This window comes from Cervus elaphus, chromosome X (assembly GCF_910594005.1).
Source record: "Cervus elaphus chromosome X, mCerEla1.1, whole genome shotgun sequence".
NCBI classification, from domain to species: domain Eukaryota; kingdom Metazoa; phylum Chordata; class Mammalia; order Artiodactyla; family Cervidae; genus Cervus; species Cervus elaphus.
The window spans coordinates 122,546,561-122,574,085 of record NC_057848.1 but is presented as its reverse complement, the minus strand read 5'-3'; the positions used below and the strand labels follow the sequence as shown (position 1 = coordinate 122,574,085).

General features: G+C 44.1%; 1 protein-coding gene and 2 long non-coding RNA genes across 10 annotated transcripts in view; 2 read left to right on the top strand and 1 right to left on the bottom strand.

Moving 5' to 3' along the window:
- LOC122689036 overlaps positions 1–27,525 on the top strand; it is a 574,758-nt gene that overhangs the window by 277,255 nt on the left and 269,978 nt on the right. The gene's annotated exons all lie outside the window — the stretch shown is intronic.
- LOC122689035 overlaps positions 1–27,525 on the bottom strand; it is a 79,476-nt gene that overhangs the window by 8,731 nt on the left and 43,220 nt on the right. The gene's annotated exons all lie outside the window — the stretch shown is intronic.
- LOC122689030 (X antigen family member 5-like) lies at positions 6,417–23,160 on the top strand. 3 transcript variants are annotated; one of them, XR_006339672.1, is made up of 5 exons: positions 6,417–6,624; positions 16,955–17,178; positions 18,081–18,160; positions 18,635–18,773; positions 19,179–20,399. XR_006339672.1 is itself a non-coding variant. In XM_043895111.1 (5 exons), the coding sequence occupies exons 1-5, from the start codon at positions 6,606–6,608 to the stop codon at positions 22,478–22,480; spliced, it is 396 nt and encodes a 131-aa protein (XP_043751046.1). In that variant the 5' UTR covers positions 6,418–6,605; the 3' UTR covers positions 22,481–23,160. The 3 variants fall into 3 exon arrangements, 1 of the variants encoding a protein (XP_043751046.1); XM_043895111.1 differs by lacking the exon at positions 16,955–17,178 and adding an exon at positions 22,448–23,160 and having other exon boundaries at positions 6,418–6,624; positions 19,179–19,303; XR_006339671.1 differs by lacking the exon at positions 6,417–6,624 and having other exon boundaries at positions 16,864–17,178.

Sequence of the window (27,525 nt, the reverse complement as noted above, 5' to 3'; positions counted from 1 at the left end):
TAGGTCTTTACCCCTCTCAATGTGTTTTCTCCCTTTACATTCACTTCCACATTTCTTCCTGAGTCACCGAATCCAACTCTGCTCATCCCCACCTGGTCCCTCTAAGAAGCTGCACCTGCATCTCCAGCACATCTCTATCACCACATGCATGGGGTGGCTGCATGTACGCCCTGCGCCATGTATCTTCTTTCTCCTTTCTCTTCAGAATCTGTCGACTCCCAGACATCACAAAAAGGGCTCCAGATCGCCCACAAAGGGGGCGGTGCTGCAGGGGAGGCTCTGACTCCCATCCACAGCCTGGCTCAAAGCAGGACTGTGTTATAAGCGCCACAAGCTGCCCCACTGCATCATGGGAGCCAAAAGAGTCAAGGTCTGAAAGTCCTAACACAGACATTTCCGTGGACAGAACGCCAGTGTCTTCCTTGGGACCTGTGAGCTGTTCTTTGGTTTGGGCCTATGGAGTCAGTGACCTTTTTCAGAATGCTTGCAGGCTTAGCTAGCCTTCCATCAGGACCTCTCTACTCCCCACAGCCCCCCACCTACTGTACCAACGATATTACTTCTCACTTCAGTGCCCCGATTGGGTTTTCACCAGGCAGGGATACAAACACAACTTTTTTATGCTGAAACCTCAAGATACCTGAGGAGAACGAGTCTTCAGAAAGTACATTGTTCAATTATAATAGAAAAACTGCCTATTTAACAAAGAAGGTACAAGAAATTACAATACTAATAAAATGTTATTTGGAAATTATATACAATGTCACACTTCAGAGAAAAAAACTTAGTATGGGGTCTATTGCCTTCCAGGTTTTGTTCTCTGCATTTAAGAAAATTACGAGATGGGTGAGGTAACGTCTTCATGATATTGTATCTGTTGCTCTGTCTGTGTATCATTATATTATAGTATGCTTATGCTACTTTCCATAATGATCAGAGTGCTCCACTAATGTTGGTCAGAGGAATCACTGTTTAGACCTCAGTATGGACCAGGAATGTTTCTCTATGATGTGTGCATGTTGACATGACACCCCATGGTCTTTCACGCACTTAGGAGACACAGTGTCCAATCAATACACAGATCCATAGTAATGTTTCAGGAGGATGGACATGTTGATCTGCCTTTTGACCCAGAGTACACCAGACCCTGCACTGTATTCCAGATTGGGGGTCAGATCCCACACCTGGCTGTTTCTCTCTGGCCTGGGCACCAATCTGACTCAGCTCTTGCCAGCTAGGTGACTTTGTGCAGATGCATTCACCCACTAACATCTTCGTGTCTCTGCTCCTCAGCTGACAAAAGGGATGATAGCATTAAAGATGCTCACCTCACAGTGTTGCTATGAGTACTCAAAGACTTCATTATGCGTATATGTAGAGAGAGCTACACACGGTGCAGAAGGGGAGCTCTTCTTCTTGCGTCTCTTCACTTCTGTTTCCGCTTGTACTAGCAGCCCCCTGTCCCTGCCCCCACGCGTTCACCTCCCCCACCCCTACTCTGCTCTCTCTCCCCTGTGCCCCTGTCCTCAGAGTCTCCATCCCAAAACACAGCTGAACATCTTACGATTTACCCCAGAAAATACCCATACCATCACCCTTGAATTAAACAATCATGAAGATTAGCAGAAAAAATAAGAAACACAATAAACGGGCAATGTTAAAACTACATAAAAAATAAAGCATTACTGATGAATGTCTGGCTACTAATATTTTCATATCTTCATCAGATTCAGATTCAGAACTTGATATATGAGAATTAGATTTGATAAACAATGCCAGAAAAGGTAATGCAATGTGGTTCCTTAAATAAGATCTAACAAAATGGGGGCACATGGTGTGTTCATGGGTTGAGAAATTCAATATAATTAGGATGTCAGTAGTCCCCATACACATCCATCAATTTCATACAATTCCAGTCAGAAATTCCAGCAGGACTTTTTCGTACATATAGACTAATTGAGGATAACATTTCTGTGGTAAGGCAAATGAACTAGAATAGCCAAATGATTCTGAAATACAACATTGGAGGAGTGACATTAACATGAAATTTACTTTGCATCTTCAACCAAAAGTTGTAAGCAACTATGTGTCTATGAAGGGATGAATGGATATAGAAAACGTGGTGACAGCAGTCAGAATGGCCACCATCAAAATGTCTACAAACAACAACAACAAAAAAGTCTAGAAACAACAAATGCTGGTTAGGGTGTGCAGGAAGGGGAACCCTCTTACACAGTGGGTGGGAATGCAAACTGGTATAGCCACTACAGAGAACATTGTGGGATTCCTTTAAAAACTGGGAATAGACCTGCCATGTGACCCAGCAATCCCACTGCTGGGCATACACCCTGAGGAAACCAGAAGTGAAACAGACACATGGACCCCAATGTTCACCGCAGCACTGTTTACAATAGCCAGGACATGGAAGCAACCTAGATGCCCACTGGCACACGAACGGAGAAGGACGTTGTGGTACATATACAATGGAATATTACTCAAGTATAAAAAGGAATGCACTGGAGTCAGTTCTAATGAGGTGGATGAACCTGGGGCCTATGATACAGAGTGAAGTAAGTCAGAAAGAGAAAGAGAAATACTCTATATTAACGCTTATATATGGAATTTAGAAAGATGGTACCAATGACCCTACATGCAGGGCAGCAAAGGAGACAGTGTTAAGCTCCAATCATGAAGCAGGGCACTCAAAGCCGGTACTCTGGGCAAACCCAGAGGGATAGAGTGGGGAGGGAGGTGGGAGGGGCGTTCAGGATGGGGGGACACATGAATGCCTATGGCCAATTCATGTTGATGTATGACAAAAACATCACAATACTGTAAAGTAATTATCCTCCAATTAAAATAAATTAATTTGAAAACAGAAAATGTGAGATATACAATGGAATATTATTCAGTCACAAGGAAGAAAATTCTGCCTTTTGCAACAACATGAATGGAATTCAAAGGCTTTATGCTAAGTGAAAAAAGTGAAAGAGAGAAAGACATATATTGTATGTTCTCACTTATATGCAGAACCTAAAAAAGTCAAACTTACAGAAATTTCCAAGAGTCTAGAATGGTGGTTTCCAGGGCCTGCGCAAAATGTTAAATACTGGGTACAAACTTCCAGGTATGAGATGAATAATTTGTGTGGATCCAATGTATAGCATGGTGAGTATAATTAACAAAACTGTAGAATACAGTGAAAGCTAAGAGGGTAGATCTGAGATGTTATTTCCTCAACAGTTTTTAAAAAGGATTATGTGAGGGCACAGAGTGCCAACCCTGCTGTGGTAATCGTTTTGCCAAATATGTGTGTATCAAATCATCACATTGGCATCTTAAACTTACAGGTTATATGTCAATAATACCTCAAAAAAGGTGGACAAAATAAGAGTTCTTAGTGTGTCCGGTGGGAGAGCCCACAAGCTATATTCTGTGTCCCTCTGATATGTCCCCATCATTCTTGAAGTTTCCCTTGTTACTGACATGACAAGGTGACCCAGGCTCATTTATCCTTTCCTTCCTCAGCCTGGGAACCCATCATTTAGTGGAGAAAGGTGTTCAGAAGCTAGGGTCTGGGGACTGGTGTAATTATAGCCATTGGAATGTTGCTTTTTCCAGTAACTTGGGAATATATGTGTGTACACAATCACACACACAAACACATACACACACATCTATAGTTACATATCAGTCTAGCCACATATGCACACCTATCAAATACAAGAAGTTTGCATGGAGACCTTTAATCCCAGTAGAATTCCTCAAATTTGTTCTAGTTTACTTCCTTTCCATAGTGGAAATTCCCTTTTCCAAAAATGACAGACGTGGCTCTCAGTATTCTTAAATATTTGCTGAGTTGATGAATCCCAATGCATATAAGTGATCCCTCCTCCACAAAAGGGTGCTCCTCACAATCTATGCAGAACCATCCCTTGCCCTTGACTTCCACACCTCACTCAACCTTGAATCCATGAAGCAGTTAGCCTCCTTCACACTCAATCCCCAGGGATATCCTTCTTTCCACCTTGGGCTCTGACTCTCCAGACAGGGATGCCCCTTTACACATATACATGCCTTGCCTGGCCAACACCTAACGGCTTTAGGACTGACTTGCTCAGGCACAAAAAAGGGAAGGGAAAGAAAGGGTAGGGACATGAAAAGGTGACTATGTCATAATACAGTCAGCCAATCAACATGAACTGAGGCAAACTCAAGCAATGTGATGAAGTCAGTCGTTCTTGCTTTCTTTCTTTCTCAGTGTCCTCCAACTTCCCTTCCTGCCTCTGTCCTTTGCCCCAGTTCCCTTTTCCTTCTTAAGTCCCGCCCTCCATCAAGAGTACGAATGTTACGAGGCATGATTCCCACATTATAACCGATCTCTGCTGCTTGGCTGACATTCAGCGTGACATCCCTGCACCTGGGACAATGAAACTCTCTCGCTCTCATGATGGACCAGAAGGTCTCACTCCTAATTTCAGGGATAGGTAGGAGAGAAGGTGTAGGGCACACGTTGGAGCCCTCAGTCCTTCATCTGTGAAATGCGGATGATCACAAATTGTGAGAGAAACAGAGACAGCAGCAACCAGACCCCTTTCAATGAGTGCTACATGCCAAATCCTGTGCATCACAGGACTCCTTGACATTCAGGAGCACGCCAAGTAGATTTCCATGCCAGGACAGTTGCATTTGTTGCTCCTTCTGCCTGGAATGCTCTTCCCTTAGATATCCCCATGGCCTGCTCCCTCACTTCCTCCAGATCTCTGCTTACTTGCCATCTTTCAGGGAGACTTTCCCTCCTTACCTTGAATAATATAATAACATCATACCTACATATACCCTTTCCCCTGATCTAGCATTATCTTTCTTCATAGTGCCTGCCATCCTTGATTATTTACTGACCACCAAGTCTATGAAATGACAGACTTGGTTGGATTTGTCCTGTCCCAAACTCCTCCAACCCTGCTCAGGTCTATGGCAGGTGCTCAGAAAACATTTGCTGAAGGACAGTCTGGAGCCAGGCCCGTTACACACATTGCTAACATGCACAGGTACCCTCCAAGACACGCACTGGCTCCACTGTATTAATTATGAACAAACTGAGATTCCAGGAGACAACTGATACACTCAACAACACACAGTCAGCATGTCAGGTTCCAGGCCTCAGAATCATATCTGCCAGCTTCCAAACCCTCAGTTCCCGGACAGAGACCTCACAGCCAAGAACATAAGAGGTTTTATTTCTGACACAGAGACTCCAGACAGCTCAGATAGATACCCAGAGACACCAAAAAGAGCTCACTGAATCTCTGCACAGAGAGCACACAACTCGTCTCAGACCCTCAAACACAACTGAGACCATCACCATAAACGGTGTGATAAAGACCCTCCAAACAGACCAAAGTCTTCAAGACAGAAACAAATGAGAACTGCACAGATACTTCACACCATGGAGACTGACTCCCAAACCACTCAGACACTTAACAACCTAATACAAAAACCCTAAACGGAAAGAGAACTTTTAATAACTCAAGAACATCATGTAACCTTCAGATAAAGTGCCCAGACAAATGGAAAACCTGCACCCTGTGCACAGATCCCCAAGCAGCTGAGACTTCACACCTTTAGACAAACCCATCCTTAAAGCAGCTCAGAGACATCACAACTTGGGAGCAGAATCAAAAACTCAGAGGTCTCACAATCTCAGGTGCACACGCCTACAAAGGGATCTCACACCCAGGGACTGAAAGGCCAGAAAGCTCCAAAAATGCACACCCCGGAATACAGGCACACACATCCTAGGGGCTTTGTACTATGACTCACAAAATCCACTCAGATCAAATATCCCATCACTCACGACTCCGCCCAAAGGCTCAAGGAGATCAAATGTACCCAAACAGCACCTGTGTTGACACACGAAGCGATACACGAGCCGAGGCTCCCTGGCACAGTTTAGTCTCCAGGGAGAGACAACTAACTCAGAGACCTCTCCCTGGACATGAATTGCATGCATTTCTGCGAATGACCGAGGGCTGTCACATGCTCCAGACTGAGCGAGAGCAAAACAAGACCGAAACGCCGTCACCATGCACAGCCAGCGACTGCGCCAAACCTCGCCACTAACCAGGGCAGCTATTCGACCCCTTCAGGAAAAGCAATACAACTCGGAGAAAAACTGTATGCTCTAAAAAGCCGCGAACAGCAACATGCCTCTCGTCCTCAGGTCCAGCTCTGCCATCCCAGTCCTGTAACAGCCAGCCAGCCAACTGGAACTGGGCCGTAGACGGAACAGGGCGGGACTCGCGGGACTTCCGGCGCCTATCCGCGCCCCGGAAGAGCTCACTCCGGCGATCTCGCGGTGACCAATCAATGCGCAGAACGCTTCCTGACGCCAGACCCCAAACTGGCAGCGCATCTCGCTTCGTAGCCGTCCCCCCTTGGATGTAACCATGTAGAAACGAAGGGGTGGAATTGGAAAAGAGACGAGGACAGCTGCCGCTTAATAACGGTGTCCACTCGGACTCAGATGCAGCGGGAAGCCGGAATGGAGCGAATGGGGACGGAGCCAGTGGTGCCATGGGTGCCTCCGCTAGGAACTCTGGTCGATGCCGACGCGGGGTAAAGGTACTCTCTGTGTTGTCATAGGCCCTCTCGAATGGTACCTTCCAGAGTGGGTGGTCCTACCGCTACCCCTCAGCGCCGCATCCCTGGACCGAACTGTTTCATCTGGCGCGCCCCTTGGTGGTGAGACTGGGGAACAGCCGATGTAGATGCCGGTGGACCGTTAGAGGGTGGATGATCCTCCAAGGGTGGAAAGGCAAAGTTAGGATGAAAACCCCACCGATTGCTGCAATCTTGGACTCAGAAAAATGTCTCTATAAACTGAAGATTACTTCTCTGTAGTGGCCACTGTCATAACAGGAAGCATGGAAAGCATTTTCTGTGTGCTGGGCATTGTGCTTGTTTGTGCTTTCCTGTTTAATACAGAATAGGTCTCAATGGGGAAAGCCAGCCACAGTCCCCCAGCGGGCAGGGGAGAGAAAGCTTTGGACTGGGATCTGAAGGTCTGGAGTGGGGAAGGGCTCTGTCGTTGACTGCGAGTAATACGTGAGAAGGACAACAGGATATTCCATTCTGTTGGGAAAGGGGTCAACTCCGAGGGGAGCCAAGGATAGTGCATAGGTGAGATAAAGACCATGGGTTTTATCACTATCTTGTCATGCCTGAATATGTTCACTAGCAGAATCCTCAGCCTGTCTAGCTATGCCTCTGTCAACAAGTTTAATTTGCTTGTTCATGCCTACATTCCATCATCCTCTCCACAGTTTCTCTGAAGCAGAACTCTGTGTGTTAGGAAAGAGAAAATCAACCTTGGTTTCATAGAACTTTCATTGTGTTGGGGTCATACAGCCCCAAAAGATAAGTAATTTATCGGGTGTTCATAATTGCTATGATTAAAATTAAACCGGCATAGTGAAATAGAGAGAGGGGATGATATCTAGAAAGAGTGGCCAGGGAAGTTCCTTCTAAGATTGTGACATTTGAGCAAAAGCCTAGAGGAGATGCCTGTTAGGGCGAAAAGTGTCTCAGACAGAGTTGAGGCCAGTGTAAAAACTGGGGAGTGGAAGTCAGTGTAGTGTGTGTGAAAAGAATGTTGAGGGCTATGTGACTGTCACAGCATGATGGAGGGAGAGCCAGGAGATCGGATGAGAGCGGTGATGAGGGGCGGGTCCCCTAGGGCCTCTGGCCATAGAGGTGACTTTGACTTGAGCCACAGGAGGGTTCTTACCAGAGAAGCCCCCAGTGTTCTTTCAGATGCCCAGATCACACAATGATTGTTGAGGAGCCCTAGATTCGTTTAGGGAAATCCACAGACCCTCTGCAGTTGAACATGCCTTTCCTGGAATCCCCTACACTCAAGGGGAATCACTTCTACTGCTCCCAGTGGATATCCATGTTGATTGATGTTATCCTCAGGACAGAGAAAGGACCCTCACGGTATGAGTGAAGTCACAGTGAGTCTCGTAAAGGCAAAGAGGGAGGATGTAGCAGGCACAGAGATGGCAGGGAGAAAGACAAAGATAGAACATTGGACAGGGACAGAGAGACTATCTCTGGCAGCAAAGGATCCCCAATTAGCACCCACCTATGGGCCCCCAGCCCTGCTACTGGATGAGGTACCTATCTCTACAGGAGAAAATAAGCTGCTCCCCCTTCCCGCCCCGCCCCCCACCAGGGACTGTCTCTAGGAAATCACTTAGTTGCCCGAGGCCTGAGTCTAAATCATGCTCCCTTGGCACACATCAGAGTCGTCTGCCCTGATCAAGACATGGAGATGATCCAGTCATGGGGAGGCTCATGCTGTACACAGGGTCCCTCACAAGCTGTCCAGCCCTGACTGCCCTCCTGCTGACCTCAGTGCCAAGGAATGCTTTAGTGGGGGAAATAGAGGCAGGAATGGCTCCATTTGTGGTCGAGCCTCATGCAAATTGGTGAATATGATGTTGATCCCCATCTGCTTGGAGGCTCATCTCTGCATTTTCCACCACCACATCCCCAGTTAATGTGCAGATTACATTCAATACATCAGGTGAGCAGCTGGGTGTATGATGGGGAAGACACCGAGACATATCCTGACAATGAGACAGTCAGAGGGTCCTTGTAGCCCTGTGCCAATGTCCCCCTCCCCCACTACATGGCCAGGGTTCTGCTGAGTCTTCCCTGCCTCCTCCAAGGAGCCCAAGCCTGCATAGAGCTCATCCTGTCCTCATGATCCGAGACCTTCCATCTGCACTGGGCCTTGGGCTCCCATCTGCAAATGGTGGCCTCTTTCTGATGGGTTGGGCAGAATGAGTGAGTGCCTGTACACAATTTTTTCACAGGGCCCCTATCAAGGGTGGTAGTCCTGTCAGGAAGTATTGTTCTCTTCAGTATTGTTACCATGGGCTCCTGTGTACTGCACATGACTTGCCCTCCCTGAGGATGGGGCTACAAATTTTATCTCTGTAGGGAGGCATGGGAGAAATCATAGCAAATGTGATATCATATGTCTACTTCTAAGACCCATGAGAGTGGGGTCCATCCAGCCTTCCTCTTAAGACTACTCTCATATGCAGATCCATGAACAGCTCAGAGACCCAACCCTCTGGACTAAACCCTCCCAAATAGTTCAGAGACTTCATCCCTGGGACAGAGATCCACAAACAGTTTAGAGAGCACTCATCCTGGAAAGCAACCCAAAACAGCTCAAATACGTCACACCTGAGGACAGAGACCCTAAACATCTTAGACAATTCCAACTCTCAATTCAGTTCAGTCATTCAGTCGTGTCCAACTCTCTGAGAGCCCGTGGACTGCAGCATTCCAGGCCTCCCTGTCCATCGCCAACTCCCAGAGTTTATGCAAACTCATGTCCATTGAGTCGGTGATGCCATCCAACCATCTCATCCTCTGCTGTCCCCTTCTCCTCCTGCCTTCAATCTTTTCAGCATCAGGGTCTTTTGAAATGAGTCAGTTCTTTGAATCAGGTGGCCAAAGTATTCGAGTTTCAGTTTCAGCATCAGTCCTTCCAATGAATATTCAGGACTGATCTCCTTTAGGATGGACTGCTTGGATCTCCTTGCAGTCTAAGAGACTCTCAAGAGTCTTCTCCAACACCACAGTTTGAAAGCATCAATTCTTCGGCACTCAGCTTTCTTTACAGTCCACCTCTCACATGCATACATGACTACTGGGAAAACCATTGCCTTGACTAGATGGACCTTTCTTGGCATAGTAATGTCACTGCTTTTTAATATGCTGTCTAGGTTGGTCCTAATTTTTCTTTCAAGGACCAAGTGTCTTTTCATTTGATGGCTACAGTCACCCATGTGCATTGATTTTGGAGCCCCCCAAAATAAAGTCTGTCACTGTTTCCCCATCTATTTGCCATGAAGTGATGGGACCAGATACCATGATCTTAGTTTTCTGGATGTTGAGTTTTAAGCCAACTTTTTCACTCTCCTCTTTCACTTTCTTCAAAGGATCCTTTAGTTCTTCTTCGCTTTCTCCCATAAGGGTGGTGTCATCTGTATATCTGAGGTTACTGATATTTCTCCTGGCAATCTTGATTCCAGGTTGTGCTTCATCTAGCCCACTGTTTCTCATGATGTACTCTGCATCCAAGTTAAATAAGCAGGATGACAATATACAGCCTTGAGTTACGCCTTTTCCTATTTGGAACCAGTCTGTTGTTCCATGTCCACTTCTGGTTGTTGCTTCCTGACCTGCATACACATTTGTCAAGAGGCACATCAGGTGAACTGGTATTCCCATCTCTTTCAGAATGTTCCAGAGTTTGTTGAGATACACACAGTCAAAGGCATTGGCATAGTCATTAAACAGAAGGAGATGTTTTTCTGGAATTCTTTAGCTTTTTCTATGATCCAAAGGATGTTGGCAATTTGATCTCTGGTTCCTCTGCCTTTTCTAAATCCACCTTGAACATCTGGCCTCAGGTACATTCAGATCCTTAAGAGAAACAGCATTACTGTCAGCCAGTACTACAAGTGTTAAGTTGTAATCACTGTGATTGCTGACCTAAAGTGCATTCTGAAGGAATTTACGGTGAAAAACATTATGAGGCACACTGTGCTTTGGACAAGTTGGCCTTTTTTATTTACCGATACCTCAGGAAAAGGTTCAGTGACCCTAGATTCTTGCCTCTTCCCCACACAGAAAAGCATGAAAATAATGAACTTGTGACATCTGATCTCTGTGTTTCACAGCAATCTTTAACCAATGTGAACGCCTGACTGCGTGTACTTCCTAGGCAACAATCATACTGACTTCTCTGCTACCTCCTCCAAGCAGTTTCCTCAGAGCTAACGGAGGATCTATGTCCTGGGTTGTAGTTCACAGAGGATCTGTGTCCTGGGTTGTAGTTCCCAGAAGACTCCAAATCCAACTTAAACTCACAACTCTCCTGTTATAAGCTTTTCTTTAAGTAGACACGACTCTAGATAACAGCTCTCCTATAGCGCAGAGGCTTCACCCCTCTCCCCCAGAGCCTACAGCCTGCACCCTGGGACACAGAGCCCCACATCTTTCCCTCTGGGGTGCTGTGTTGGCATTTGCACTGAGTCTCTGTTCAGTCAACCCCAAGGGAGAGAGCCCTCCAGTCCTGCAGTCCCTGCAGTCTGCATTCACCAGCATGTCATCCTGAGGAAGGCAGATTCATCCCAGGGGTGGGGATTGCCTGAGAGCTGAGGAGTTCTGAAATTGATTTCCCATGTCTGGGTCCTCAGAATGGACTTAACCCACCCTGGTCACCTCTGGTCATGTTGACTTTGTATTGTGCCCCACGGGAGGTTCAGAGTGAATCCCAGATCCACAGAACGAGTCCGAGGGACCTTGTCCTCTCTGTCATGTCTCAGCACACACGGTGGACAACTGAATTCTGGAGATAGGAGAGGTCTTCCCCTCACTGTGCCTATGACAGCTCCCTTACATCCCTCTAGTCATCTGTCGTTTTCCAGAGTCCCTCTCCTGGTGACAGCTACCACAAATGCTCTCTATCCCAAGTCCCCACCCTCTCCCCTCACCTTCCACCAGGCCTCCCTCCCACTCCAGGAGCCTCTTTAGCCCCTCTCTAGCCCTGCTCACAGGGCCTCTGTTACATCCTCACCCCATTTGTCTCCTGTCACCCAGCACCCTCACTGCCTCAGACAATCCCCTGAGGACGTTGCCTGCGCCCTGCATTCTTCAGGACACCTCTCTCCTGCCCACACACAGATGTCTGTCTTAATGTCCTGGTGAGGGCTGAACTGAAAATCTCTCTAGGTTCCAGAGAAAATCCAGACCTAGACCAGGCGTCCAAGGCCCTTCCCTCAGGGCTGGGGCGAAAGGGAGGGGGTCTCAGAGAGAAAGAGCAGGACTCAAGTTCCTGCAGGGGTGACAGGGTTTTCTTCAAGTGAGATGACACCTTAGAAGTGCTTAGGACACTGCAACTCAGATGACTGATTATCTAAGACTCAGAGATGCGCCCACGGATGCCAGCTGACTCCTAGAGTGACCTCACTAATGCAGCCACTGACTGGGGAAGCATCTTCAGCCTGTTTACTGGGCAGTGAACACTCCTGGAGACTGGGATCCACTGGTCCTCCTGTGCTCAGACCAAAGACCCCACTGTGAACTCTTGCCCATCAACCTCAGCACCTGACTGTGTGAGCCCTGGCCTGACATGGGGTCTCTGTCCCTGTACCCCGTGAGAGCCTGAGCCTGTGTTTTCCACGTGGGCTCCCCAGAGTGGTCTGGGATTCCTTGCCTCCAAATCCCCACAACCAATCACTGCTGCTTGTGCATTCAAATCTGCACGGTGTTGGCATGACCAAAATGGGCCTGGAGTGTCCTCCTGGACATCTGAGAAAGGGGACTGCCCTCGGTCCAGGTTTGAGGCCTGGGTCGCCAGGGTGGCATCCTCCCCATCTGTGTCAAAGGCTACAGTTTGTCACCCTGGTCAGTGGTGGATAGTTTGTCTTTCCATGCACAGTACTTGCATTGTAACCAAATGGAACCCTCTCCCCTGTAGTACCTTCTACTTCCTGTGGTTCCATGGGGAGCCATTTATCACTCAGTCTTTTTGATCCAGGGTGGGATCAAACTATTTGCATTTCTAACCATGCTCAGCCTCCCTCCTACACAGCTGGTGAACTCCGTGATGAGCAAAGGTCTAAGCATCCTGTTCACTGCAGCAGAGTGTCTGTGCCAAGAATGATGTGATGTGGTACAAAACAAGCTTTCCTTCTCCGGCTTTACTGATGGACAGCATTTTGGCAACATCAATGGAAGTGAAAATCCTAAAAAAAAAAAAAAAAAAAAAAAGAAAGAAAAATAAAGATCCTTACAAAATCCTCGTCCTTGTTCATTTACTGTTAACAATCCATTAACTTATTATACCACCTCAGTAGAATAAGGGAAAAAAACGGCATTATCATCTCAGTAGCTACCTAAAAAAGAATTTGACAAAATTCAGCATCCGTTCAAAATACAAGGACTCAAACTAGAAGCAGAAAGCAACATTTTGAATGTGATATAAAACATCTATGAAAAACCCATTGCTATCATCATACTTAATGATAAAAGGCAGAAGTACTTCCCCTGAAAATCAAGAACTGTAGAAGGATAACATCTCTTACCACTTCTATTCCACATGGTTCAGGAGAGGGTAATAAAGCAAGGGAAAGAAATAAAATGAATCTACATTGGCAAAGAAGTAAAACTATTCTATTTGCAGATGATGTAATCTTTTGTGGGAGCTCTCAATGACCTTTTATATATTCCCACAGACACAGAGTCTGTCTAGTTGATTGTGTGGATTAAATCTGCAGCTTGTGCAGCTGGTGGGAGGGTTTTGAGTCTTCTTCCTTAGTCACACTGCCCTTGGGTTTTAATTGTGGTTTTATTTTTACCTCTGGATATGGGCGGTCCACTGGGGTTTGCTCCTGAGGCTGCGTTGGAGGACTTGGGTTTGCCCCTGCGAGGGCCAGGTGTGGAGGTGGTGCAGCTGCGTGAGTCACAGGGGTTGTGGCAACATCAGGTACTCAGGGGAGTTGGCGGCTAGGGCAGCAGGAAGTATAGTGCTCTAGAGGGGTATGGCAACCAGTATTGGCCAATACACCCCAGTATTCTTGCCTGGAGAACCCCTCTCCCTGACAGAGACGGCTGGCAAGCCACAGTCCACAGGGTCACAAAGAGTCGGACACTACCAACGTGACCCTGCATGCATAGACATAAGACTTTTCTTGTCTGTGGCAGCTCTGCCCCAGTGCGAGTTGAGCGTGAACATTGCACAGCAGCTCGGCGTGCAGGGACCCTGGCGGTGCCAAGTGTGCAGGGACATGGACTGCCTCTGCCACAGGAGTTATGGCCCTATCAGAGTCTTTTTTCGAGGCTCTTGTAGCTGGCGATCAGAAGGCCTCTTTGGCCAGTTTTTCTCCATAGCTCCGCCCATTCAGACACATAGAGGGCTTCCTTACCTGGGATCCTTCTCTGTTGTTCGAGCATCAGGCACTTAAAGGGACACCTTGGGTGTGGTCCTACTCTGTAGTTTGGTGCATCAGTCACTTAAAGAAGCACCCTGGGTGTGGTCCTACTCTGTAGTTTGGTGCATCAGTCACTTAAAGAAGCACCCTGGGTGTGGTCCTACTCTGTAGTTCAGTGCGTCAGGCATTTGATGGGCCTGCCTCTGTATTGTTCAGCTGCCAGTGCTGGCATGTTCGAGAGGCAATGGTGATGGCTCCACACCCTACACATGACTCAGCAGTATCACCTTACTTCCATGGCTGCCCGAATTTCCTCCACAGGCATTTCCCACCACAGTCTCCTCCCTTACATCCCGTCCATCCATCTCTCTGCAGTCAACAGCAGCCCTTGCCCTGGGATTGTTCCACAATCCCTAAACTCCAGCTCCCAGCCACTGCACCATCTAGGGTATGTATGGCTGTGGCAAGGATGTCTGATTCGCACTCCATTTAGGGTGCCACAGATGAGCTGTTTCACTCTCAGCCTGAAATGTTTCTCCTCTGACTCAGACAATTGCCCCATGTGGGGATTGGACCCTTGCTTCAGTTCCCCCACTGACCGAGGGCAGGTCCAGCCCTGCTAACACTCTTGTTTTTTATCCCTAGTTGCCTCATCCTACCGAGTTTTGTGTGGGTCTATATATTCTTTTCCACTGGTCAGGTGCTGCTATCTGTGCTCGGCTGGTGTTCTGCATGCACTTCTGTGTCTGAAGGTATATTCCTGATGTATCCTTGGAGAGAGATGTATTCCCCATCCAACTACTCCTCCACCATCTTGTCGATCCATGATATAATCTTGTGTATAAAAAATTGTGAAGAACCACCCTCTCCCCACAGAAACTGTTAGACCTAATATAGGGGACGACAGGTTTACAGAATACAAGGTCATATACAAAGAGCAAATAGATTTCTATACACGTTCAGGACTTGTACAATATAAATTACAAAACATTGCTGAGTGAAATGAAAGACACTCTAGATGAGTGAAATTTTACTTCAGTTCAGTCGCTCAGTCGTGTCTGACTCTTTGGGATCCCATGGACTGCCGCATGCCAGTCTTCCCTGTCCATCACCAACTCCCAGAGCTTGCTCAGAGTTTTACGGACTTTGGAGATCACATTTGTGGATTGGAAGACTCACTATTGTGTTAAGATGGCAGTACTCCCCTAATAGAGGCCTATCAAAATTCAAACTGCTCTTTTCCCCTGGAAATCAACAAACTGATCCTAGAATTGTAAGAATTAAAAGGGTCCTGGGATAGCGAAAACAGTGTGGAGAAAGAACGAGTAGTTACACTTCCCAATTTCAAAACCCACTTCAAACCTAGAATAATCAAGACATTTTGGTACTGACATAAGGATTGTATATAGACACACAATGAAATGGAATGGAGAGTCAAGAAACAAGCCCATATTTCTATGGTCAGTTGATTATTGTGAGGGGTGTAGAGGCCATTCAATGGCAAAGAATAATGTTTGAACAAATCGTCTTGGAATAACTGGATGTTCGCATGCAAAAGAATCAATTTCAACCTATACCTCACACTGTATATAACAATTAACTGAAAATTGATAAAACACCCAAATATAAGAGCTAAAACTATAAAGTACTCAGAAGAAAACAGAGATGTAAATGTGAATGTTGGATTAGGCAATGATTTCCTAGATATGATACAAAAAGCACAAGCACCAAAGGAAACAAAAATAGGCAATTTGGAATCATCAAAATTAAAACTTGCATCCTTCAAATGATACTATCAAGAATGTGAGATATCTAGGGCACCTACTGAATGCTGGCAGGGAGCCTTGAAACCCAGGCGGACCAGAGGAACTCCAGAGCAACCCTGTATGATGTGTGGGTGGGGCTAGTTGTGGAGGCTAGTTGGGGTTCGTGTTCCTGAGGGTCAACTAGGGGAGGATAGGTTTTCCTACACCTGCAGAGTGGGGATGGGGAGAGAGCCTTGGGTTCGCAAATGCTCCCTTGGGCTATTTGCCATCAGACTCCTTCCTCCACTCCTATACACTGGCAACCACAGATATATTTCTGTGCCTATACTTGTGCCTTTTCCAGGAATCCATTGACATGAAATCATATAATATAGCTTTCTGTGTCTGACATGTCTCATTGGAACAGCTGAGATGCATCCTTGCTGTTACATGCATTAGTAGTTCCTTTTTAAGTGACTGTGTAGTATTATTTTGTATGAGTATAAGCTTATGTTTTTCTTTCCTCTGTATACCAGTTGTTGAATAGTTGGGCTGTTTCTAGGTTTGGCTATTAGGAGTACATGAGTAGAATATTTGAGTAAAGGTCCTTGTGTCAGCATGTTTTCCTTTCTCTTGGGTAAAATTAAAACTCCTAGTAAGTACAAAAATTCCCACTATATAGAATAAGAAGAAGAATGTGCTACTGGAGAAGAGTGAAGAACTAGCTACAGAAGGAATGAAAAGGCTAAGCCAAAGTGGAAACAACACCCAGTTGTGGATGTGTCTGGTGGTGAAAGTAAAGCCCGATGCTAAAAGAACAATACTGTATAGGAACCAGAGGTATATTCAGAGAAATCAGTTACCAGTTCAGAGATTTAAATGTGCAGTGCTCCAAGCAAAAAATGGCAACAGAGGTATGGATTTATGTATTTATTCCGAGGAAATGAGTAAAGCCATTGCAAGCATGATGGAAAACCCAGAAGCAGAGAAAGAAATGGTTCATCAAAGCATGTATAAAAATAGGTATTAAAAACCTTAAAACCTATTTCTGTCATGAGTGTCTTCCTGAGACACATTCTCCAATAAGGGTAACCTGGGACTACCTATCACCACAGTTTGTGGATGCATAAGCTAGACTGCCCTGGAAGGAAAAACATATAGTCTTCAAGCCCTTTTCTCATCCTCCAGAGACCCTGCGGTTCCAGGACTCTACCTCAGTGGCGGGAAAACCTCAACCTGCACTGCACAGGCCCAAGTCAGGGAGCATGCGCAGTGTGTGCGCACGCGCCTCTTTCTGCGCATGCGCCTTAGTGCGCATACGCCTTCCTGAGCGCATTCTGTGAGAACCGTTGGGCCTGAGACAGGTGTGTTTATTCAGTTCCAGTTCATTCTCACTACTTGAGACTCACCAGGTAGGTTCACAAATCTGTCCTGTCTGGAGTTTAAGTGCTTGTGCGTGTGAGGGGGAGCCAGCGAGTTTCGGGCGGGTCGGGCAGTGCCATCTGCGGCCTTTGAGGAGGAAGGCCCTCGGGGTCATCATCTTCCTCCTCACAGGTGTCGCGACGCCCTAGATCTTGTCCTGGTGGCTGGAGAGGAAGGGCGGTGGGCAGAGGAGGGCAGGGGTTCAGATGACAGTGGGGGGAGTCTTGGGGGTGCTGTTTGAGATATCTGGCTCATTGGAGCCCTGGAAGTGATGACAGATCACAGAATCTGCGGCCGGGAGTGGGACCTGGGCAGGGGGCAGGGTGGGCGATTAAGGAGAGGCCTAGAAACATGACCACGGTGGGTTTGTGACCCTATCACGAGTATTGTGGTAAGGTGCCAAGAGAGAAGTGGACAGGTATGCTCTGTATGCAGACTCACCTCAGCCACAGACGCTGAGAAAATCGCCATAGTCAGGCTGTAAAGACTAACCCATTCTTCCTGTTCCCACTGAATTCCAAGGGAGTTGGGGAAAATAGGTCTGGTGAATCGAAGTGTGACAAAGAGCAATAGTCCTGAATTTTTAAATTCCTAGCAGTATTTCACTAACTATCTTCATGATGGAGAATTCTGTTGTGAAATCAAACTTCCTCACAACAATTGTCTGTGTTCTTGTGTACCTTAAGGTGATTTCTCTGCCAGCTTAGCGAAGATACACATGGCTTTGCAAGCAACTGTATTTGGTGTCATTGGAATGCGTGTACACCCATACTTTCTTTTGAAAGTATTTTCACAGTTTTAAAACATAGAAAGTCAACATATGGTCATAAAAGTGATCAAATACAGCTGTACTCCTAAATACATTTTCTAAATCACAACATTCTACTTTCAGGGAGAGATATGAGTGGGCAAGTGGCATCAACACTGGGACCTACAGGTCAAGATTCTTCCCAGCTGGATGAACCTGTGGTTGTGAGTACCTTAGCATTTGATATTTTCTATTAGCACAAATTTACTTTTGAGAAAATGATGTTAAGTAATGCAGATGCAGTGATAAAGGTCTTCCGTGCTGATAAAGGGTGACAGTTTGTCTTAGGAAGGAATACTGGTCCAGATATATTACAGTCTGGTGTTGCCTGGATGAGTATACTGTGAAATTCCCTGGAAATGTGCACAGTGACTCCCTCCTCCTGCTTATGAACAACAGATTGCACACTTCCATCCCAGCATAGATTTAAATAGCTTCCAAAGTCTTTCTGGGTAACTCTTATGGGAGCTAACTCTTCTCTGTGGGAAGAGTAACTTTATTAAAAGTATGTACGTAGAATTGTGTTGGGAAAACATTGTTAGGTTTACTTATGATTAGATATATCTGTGTATTATGTATATTCATGCTGTTAGATGTGTTAACAACATAAAGTTTTATTTGCATGCACACTCCACTAGGACCAGCAGCCCAGTGTTGAGCAACCTCAACAAGAGGAAGCACCAGCTGAGATTCAGGATATCACAGCTGGAAAGGAGGAAGTCAATGGAGAGGATCCAGTGAATCCTGATGAAGAGAAGGAGAAGGATGCCTCCGGAGGTAAAGTGTATGTGTGCATCATGTCTTAAGACATAACCAGTAAGGTGAGGAAAGGAAACATTAGAAAAGGGCTTCAGACAGTTCCTAAGAAACTAAGGAGAGTATAGTTTGCAGGTTAGTGTGGTCGCTCAAATGTTGCCTTGTTTTCAAGACAGAGAGAAGGGGACAACTGAGTTGTCTGAGGATAGCCCTGGGAACGGAAAATGGTCATAACATCTGGAAAATTCTGCTTTCCTTTTTCTCCAGCAAAACATTCCTGTAATAATGCTCCTGAGGTTCTTATTCATCATATTTTTACCAAACTAGCCTAAGGGTTTTAATTCATAACACTGAGGGGATCAATATTATCCTTCCCTTGTTTATAGTGTATGCTTTACAGCTGAATTCATACTTTTTTTTTTAAAGATTCTGACCTGGAAACTGATCTCCAGGAATTGGCTTTGGCAACGACCGGGGGTCAAGGCGGAGATGGTCCTGATGTCAAGGAGGAGATTGCGTCAAATACAGAGCCTGTTGAAATGCCAGAGGAGGTATGTCATCCATTCAGAAAGTAATTTATATGGTTTATGTTTTTCAGAATATTGTATCTTTAATAATATAGAGCGAAAAATAATATTATTTTAATAACAGAGTTCATATATTCTTTGAAAGATAGTTCAGACCCCAGATGCCTGAGTGCCTGACTTACAGACTTGCAAATAAAGAAACAGACAGGATCAAAGCCATATAAAATTGAAAATAGGAAACCGTTTCCTTCTCTTGACTATAAGTACTTTAACCAACAGCTAATAATTTTCATGTTCTTTTATCATTTCTGCTTGTAACAAATATGGAATGCATTTTTAATAAATATCAGTTTATATGAAATATGCTCAGGTATTCATGTAGGTTCTAGTAGCAGCTTTAACATAATGTGTGTGATTCTGTGAAATCCCTTAACTTCTAAACTTAACTTTACTCATGTAAGTTGTGAATTCAAAACAGATACACTAAAATGCTCATTGTTCAACGCTAATTTTTGCATTCTCTGGTGCTCTTCAATGGAATACATACAAGGATACTCTCTTTTCCATGATTTATTTATCATAAAATAGCATCTTGAGTCAAATTATAACAGGGGAATTGAGATTTCATTTTCTGATGGGGAACACAGGTACAACTGTTGCTGATTTATGTCGATGTATGGCAAAACTACGACAATATTGTAAAGTCATTAGCCTCCAATTAAAATAAATAAATAAACTTTTCTTTAATAAAGAAAATGAGCCAACATTCTGCTTGATGTTTGTTAAATTCTCTCAAATTCTGAATTCTCTAGCTCTTAAAAAGCAGTTGCATTTTAAATCCTTTCCCCAGTGAAGCATGAAATGACTGAACAATGAAATGGCCAAAGATAGTCTAGTTTCCTCTATCTGTGGCTGATCAAGTTTAGAGTGCATGTAGTCAGTGCTATTCAAGGCAGGTGTGAGTAAGATACACATGCTAAGCACACTGCCTGCCTCCATATTTGGTCTGGTTTTTTTTTTGAGGGGGTTGCTTATTTTGGAGAAGGAAATGGCAACCCACTCCAGTATTCTTGCCTGGAGAATCCCATGGAAGGAGGAGCCTGGCAGGCTACAATCCATGGTGTCGCCAAGAGTCGGACACGACTGAGCGACTTCACTTCACTTTGCTTATTTTAATTGGAGGAGAATTACTTTGCAATACTGTGATGGTTTTTGATGATGGTTTTTGCCATACATCCCACTGTCACTCATAAAGTACTAATAGAAATCTGAGCCTCATGATATAATTATCTGTAGCCATATCAAATATGTTATCTTTCCTCTTTGATGTAACAGTTTAAAAAGTTTTGAAGGTCAAAGTCTGTAACTCTGGTTCTTCCCACGTAATCAACTTAGTATCTTTCACATATGTGTTTTCCAAAATTGCTGACAATTAATTGCATGGTTCCGATTTTAAAGGAGGAACTTCATAGTTAGGGAAGAATTTACTGTGTATTAGCCTTCTAAACATTTTCACTTTACATTTTTGTTCCATTCCATTAGAACCTTTAGACAAAAATAGCACTTCCAGACTACCTCCAAGTAACTACAGAACATGATTAAAATGTTCTCATAAAAAAATCTTCTCCCTAAATATGTGTGGTACTTGAAAAGAACAATATATAAATTATAAAGTACATAAATATAAAATCCTACATCCAATATAAAAGGGAAGAAAAATAGCAACAGAGTGAACCGAAGGCAAAAAGAAAAAGATGCTTAATAAAAGACAGGTATCAATTGTTAGGAAGAGGAAAATAAATTCAACTAATAAATAAAGACAATGTGCTAGTTTACATACTTTTTTAATACATATATATACATTTTTTAAAATATTCTTTTCCGTTGTGATTTATCACAGGAGTTTGGACATAGTTCCCTTTGTGGTATAGTAGGACCTTGTTGTTTATCCATTCTGAGTGTAATAGTTTGTATCTGCCAACCCCAAATTCCCAGTCCGTTCCTCTCCGTTTACATAACTGTGAAGAAAATGGACAAACCCAAGTACACACAATAAGAAATATGAACAAGACACTTAACAGTTAGTATATTACAGAATTAAAACAGTATAATCTGCAATTCAGATATTTTCAGAATATTGATGAAATGGCTAATAGGATAGAAAAACAAATGTTTAACATACCCCACAGTAACTAAACAACTAAACATCACAGATACTTTGGATGAACTTTTGAAATTGGTCAGAGTTGTCTCTCACAAACCATTACCCTTTAGAAACGACAAAAAAAAAATATCTGCTTTTCCAGATTTTCTTTCTGTCTTCCTACTTGCTTTCCTGTCTCACGCATACTCCCTCTTGCTCTCCCTTTTCTTCTCTTCTCTCCTTTTTTTCTTTCTTTTTTTGGTGTGGCTGTGCGAAACAGTCCTATTTCTGCTTCACATGTTGATGTCACCATGTCGCGAGTGATAGTAATGACTTAAAATTAGTGTCACCATCTAATCTATTATACCAACTGGAATGCTTTCCAGGGTAAAAAGAAACATTTAGAATTATGTGAGGGCCACAAGGAAAGCAGGGACAAATGTTGAACCAACTTAAAACAACCATATCAGGGGTAAACTAAAACAAATGAAAATTTCTATACTTTTCCAAAGTAGAGAAGAAACAAATGTAATACTGGCCTTTTTATTTACTTCACTTAAGCAGTAACAGAGGTAACAACTATTTAGCTATCCTATATTCACAATATTATTTCAAATCAATACATGTAAATGATACTTTTGGGGGACGTTTTTGTTTCATTTTTTGTGTATTTTGTTTTCCTTAGGTTGTTGTTTGTTGTTAGATATTTTACTGAATGTGTACACAGTTTTGCCTTCTACTGAAAACTACATTCTGATAGGTTCCTTTGATTTCATTTGTTCTGAACTCACTGTCCTTGTTTTCTTGTATAACTAGGAAGAGTAGTGTGTTTTTAAAAATACTTATAATGTGCCTGAAAAGTCTATAAAATTTCTAGAGAGGATGAACTGAAGGTAAGCCAAAGGGTTGCCCTTAGTGTTCTTGCTTTAGTCCATTTTATAGAACTACAACTGCAGTGAACTTTGTATACCTCTCCTCTCATCAAAATAAAGTTCTGCTAAGTAAGTTTAATGTTTATATTATAGGTGAAGGGGAACCATTTGCTTGAAAGAAGATAAACTGAAACCATCTATGCTGTTCTTATGCTGTTTATTTGACTGTTAAAGTTCTCTCAATAAAGTTTAATTTTCTACTTGCACATTTTTTGTTAACTTTTCCCTGGATATTTAATGTTATTGAAACTTCATGGTTTGTGATTTTTATTGTCTAGTTGAGGCTGTATGTAGAGATAGAATGTTTGTATATAGACTTTCTGTCCACCAATTCCTCTAACTATGCATATTAATTCCACAAATTTAGATCTAGTTTGTTTTTGCTTTTGAAAACATACTATTATATTTGATATCAACAATTTGTACTGGCTTAAACCTTAAACCTTTCCTCATTTTGCAGCATTGAACAAACCTAGCCAGAATAGTCTTGACTAAAACAGGTGATAATCGGCATTTTTCCTGATAGGAAATGAAAAATCTTCTCCATTTCAACCTGTTTACATTGCTTTTTTGTAGATATACTTTATCAGAGCAAGTTCCATTCTATTCCTAGCTTGCTGTCTTAAATATAGATTAATTTTCATCAAACAGTTACAATGCATCAATTGTGATGATTACAGAATTGTTTTCCTTCCATTTTTCGATTACTGTGGTGAATTGCATTGGTAACCTTATACATGTAAACCACCCTTGCACTTCTAGGGTTAACAAAATTTGGTCATAATATATTCTTAGGTGTAATCTACATGTTAATACATATACATACATATATATATACCACACATAAAAAATTCATAAAAGCCTTTGGTCTTCTCTTGAATATATATATGGGTTTACAAAATGTGTCACCTAGATCTCATATGGTCCCTGATGAAATCATTAACAGAGAAACATTTTTTAATACTTAATATACTTGTATTGTCCTATAGAGAAATGAAATGCCAAAGCCATTGATAAAGGTTCTAGGGAGACAGAGCATAAAAACTGCTGTCAAATTCCATGGCAAATGCCACAGCGTATCTTTCACACACTCCTGACTTGCCTTCCAAGTTTTTTTGGGTACAAGGAGAGAGCAACCACAAACGTCTTTTCTTTTCCATGACATCCTCCATTGGCTTGATAGTCACCAGATCTCAGACGCCCTCCAGCTGTGCTGTGTGTGTGTGTGTTAGTCACACAGTTGTGTCTGACTCTTTGCGACCCCACAAACTGTAGCCCGCCAGGCTTCTCTGTCCATGGAATTCTCCAGGCAAGAATACTGGACAGGATTGCCATTCCCTTCTCTAGAGGATCTTCCCAACCCAGGGATCTAAGCCTGGTCTCCTGCATCGCAGGCAGATTCTTTACCGTTAGAGGTACAGGGAAGTCTTCCAGCTGTCTGATTTCTGCCCTGATATCCTTATTATTACATAATAACAAAATGCTTACACATCTGTCCCGCATCTGTATCCTCATGCACCAAAAAATATATTTATGCAACAAACGACCTATTCAGAATGCACTCTGCTTAGGGACTAAGAGGGGAATATAAATAGCAACTGTTGTGCCCTTACAGAGGTGTGAAAATCCAGGTCCAAAAGGACTGAAAATGGGAGGTAAAGAATGGTAAAGATGGTAAAGAATCCACCTGCAGGGTTGGAGACCTGGGTTCGATCCCTGTGTCGGGAAGAACCCCTGGAGGAGGGCATAGCAACCCACTCCAGTATTCTTGCCTGAAGTATCCCCTTGGATAGAGGTGCCTGAAGGGCTACAGTCCATGGGTCACAAAGAGTCAGACACGACTGAGCGACTAGGCAGAGCACGTGACATAATTAAGAGTCTGGATACTGGCTCTGACACATAGTGTGTGAAGGTGAGAAAGGTATTTACATCCTTTGGATCCGTTTCCCTATTTCTAAAATGGAAATTACAAGTTTACACTAAATATTCGTTATGAAGAATAAGCAAAATAACATGTGAAATAAGCATTTGTTTGAAATTGGATAACCTCCAACTAATAAAAATAATTGAAAAAAAAAAAAGAAAATGGATTTGGCTTATTCTAATCCAGTTTTCATTTAAACTTTCAAAATTTTTAGTTTCATTTACTTTTACAACTACAGTTCTCTCAAGTAATACAGATATTGAATTTTAAGTAGACTATAAGACTAACTTTTAAAGTGAATCACACTTCAGAAACATATTTTGTCTAAATAAATATATTGAATCAATAGCGGTGCAGCTGGTATCAGACATAGTATCCATTCTAAGGTTGGTTTGTAAATAAGGACTGACAAGTCTACCCTAAGTCATAGTATGTAGTGAAAACTATGATCCTTGCTGTGTATGATGACAAAGAAAATAAGCTGATATTCTGGTCACGCAACATCACACAACTCAACACCAGACTCTGTCACATAGTCAGGCAGCCAGTCCCTAAGTACCACTGCAGGGGCTACAGGACCACACAGTGTACCAATGAGTTGTTAGTTTGTCACCTTCTCTGGGCTTGGCCAGTAAGGAGACAATGAACCCGAATGGATTCAGATTCTAACTGACAGACAGTGCAGAAGCAGTATGCCCCTGGTGTCAGTTGCCTTGTCCCTAGTCCCACGGTTTGACACTGAATTGGAAGGCCTCAGTAACAGGCACCGCAGGTGGTGGGTCTCTGCCGGGAAGGAGCCCACAGCTGTGCCCTATGGACTGAGCAGCTCTGTAGTCCACAGGTGTACTCTCAGCTGGGGCTGGGGAGAGCACCCTATGTTCAACGGAAACCAGAGGTGGGTGAGTAGCAACTTTGTGTCACCTCCAGCTGGAAAAGGAGGCAGGTGAGAAATGGCCTCATAGTAGTTCTTCATCAGGCTGCTTATCTCTCCTTGCTACAAGAGCAATCAGTAAATTCTGTGCCAAGATTAAAGTCAGCCTGCAGTTTAGCCTTGCCTACGTAGCCTAAGTGGGAACATGCAAGGTCACCAGGCCACCAAGACAGAGCCACACCCCTACAGTGTCTGGAACAAGACACAAGGCTTTATGTATGGTGCTACAAATATGACACTTATATACTGACTCCCACATGGAGGAGATGCTTTTCCTGTCAGTCATTTAAAATATTCCTTCATTTAGTACACACACATTGATTACTAGCATGTTACAGGAACTATCTGATGTGAGGTGGATGATGGGAATATCACACTGGTGGACCAGACAGACACATAAACAGAAAAGAAGTGCAAGGGAGATACACAGGGAGTGGACCTAAGGGGAGGGGGGACACAGTGAGTGGGGTGGCCAAGAAGCAGGAGGAAAGCTAGAAGATGAGGTTCATTGTAAGAGTGAAAGAGGTTATATATAACACAGTCGTGCTTTGACCCAGGCTGTGGATGAGAGTCCCAACCTCCCCTGCATCACTGCCCCTTTTGAGGTGATGTCTGGGAGTCTATAGATTCTGAAGGGAAAGGAGAAAGAAAATACATAGTGCAGGGGGTACATGCACCCACCTGATAGAGATGCAGGTGCAGATTGTTACAGTAACCAGGTGGAGATGAGCAGAGTTGGATTTGGTGACTCAAGGATGAAATGTGGAAGTGAATGTAAAGGGAGAAAACACATTGAGAGGGGTAAACAACTCCAACTCCCATTTCTGTAGCAGGGTAGGTGCTCCATTACTGTTGTGAGAAGGCTCCCTGGTCTGAGCTCTGGGAGGGAGTGATGAGCATTCTAAGGACCCACATCAAACCTAAGCAGGGGGTGCTGAGTGTGTGAAGACATAAGTCTCAGCCTTCACCAGTGACAGACACAGAAAGCTTCTTAGCCCTGCTGAGAGTGGGGCCGTGGCACCTTAGGGAAGCCCAAAGGGAAGGTGGAGGTGGTGGTTGTTGTTCAGTCGCTCAGTCGTGTCCGACTATTTACGACCCCATGACCTGCAGCACGCCAGGCTCCTCTGTCCTACACTATCTCCCTGAGTTTGATCAAATTAATGTCCATTGTGTTGGGCGATGGTATCTAATCATCTCACACTCTGTCACCCCCTTCTCCTCTTTCCTTCGATCTTTATGCATCAGGGTCTTTCCCAATGAGTCGGCTATTTGCACCAGGTGGCCAAAGTATTGCAGCTTCAGCATCAGTCCTTCCAGTGAATATTCAGAGTTCATTTCCTTTAGGATTGGCGGGTTTGTTCTCCTTGCTGTCCAAGGGATTCTCAATGCTCATCTCTAGCACCACAATTTCAAAGCATTAATTCTTTAGCACTCAGCCTTCTTCATGATCCAACTCCCACATCTGTACATCACTACTGGAAAAACCATAGTTTTGACTCTACAGACCTTTGTCAGCAAAGTGATGTCTCTGCTTTTTAATATGTTGTCTAGGTTTGTCATCGGCCTCCCCAGGGGCTCAGCGGTGAAGAATCTGTCTGAAATGCAGCACACTTAGGAGATATGGGTTCAATCCCTAGGTCAGGAAGATATCCTGGAGGAGGGCATAGCAACCCACTCCAGTATTCTTGTCCGGACAATCCCCTGGACAGAGGAGCCTGGCAGGCCTCGGTCCATGGGGTCGTAAAGAGCCAGACACTACTGAAGTGCCTGAGAATGCGTGCAATCTAGGTTTGTCATTGCTTTCCTACCAAGGAGCAAGTGTCTTTTAATTTCGTGGCTGAAATCACCATCTGCAGTGATTTTGGAGATCAAGAAAATGAAATCTGTCACTGCTTCCACTTCCCCCACTTCTGTTTGCCATGAAGTGATAGGTCCAGATGCCATGATCTTAGTTTTCTAAATGTTGAGTTTTAAGCCAGTTTTTTCACTCTCCTCTTTCACCCTTATCAAAAGGTTCTTTAGTTGCTCTTCCCTTTCTGCCATTGGAGTGGAATCATCTGTGTATCTGTGTATCTGAGCTTCTCGATACTTCTCCCAGCAATCTTGACTCCAGTCTGACATTTTGCATGATGTACTCTGCATATAAGTTAAATAAGCAGCATGCCAATAAACAGCCTTGTCATACTCCTTTCCCAATTATAAAACAGTCAGTTGTTCCAACTCTGGTTCTGTTCCTTCCTGACCCGCATACAGGTTTCTCAGGGGACAGGTCGAGTAGTCTGGTACTGCCCTCTGTTTAAGAATTTTGTGTATTTG

Bases quoted from the DNA above. Each gene is read 5' to 3' on its own strand.
- LOC122689030 (XM_043895111.1), top strand. The intron at 18,161-18,634 runs GTGAGTACCTTA...ACACTCCACTAG, and splicing joins AGCTGGATGAACCTGTGGTT to GACCAGCAGCCCAGTGTTGA. The intron at 19,304-22,447 runs GTATGTCATCCA...TTTATATTATAG, and splicing joins CTGTTGAAATGCCAGAGGAG to GTGAAGGGGAACCATTTGCT.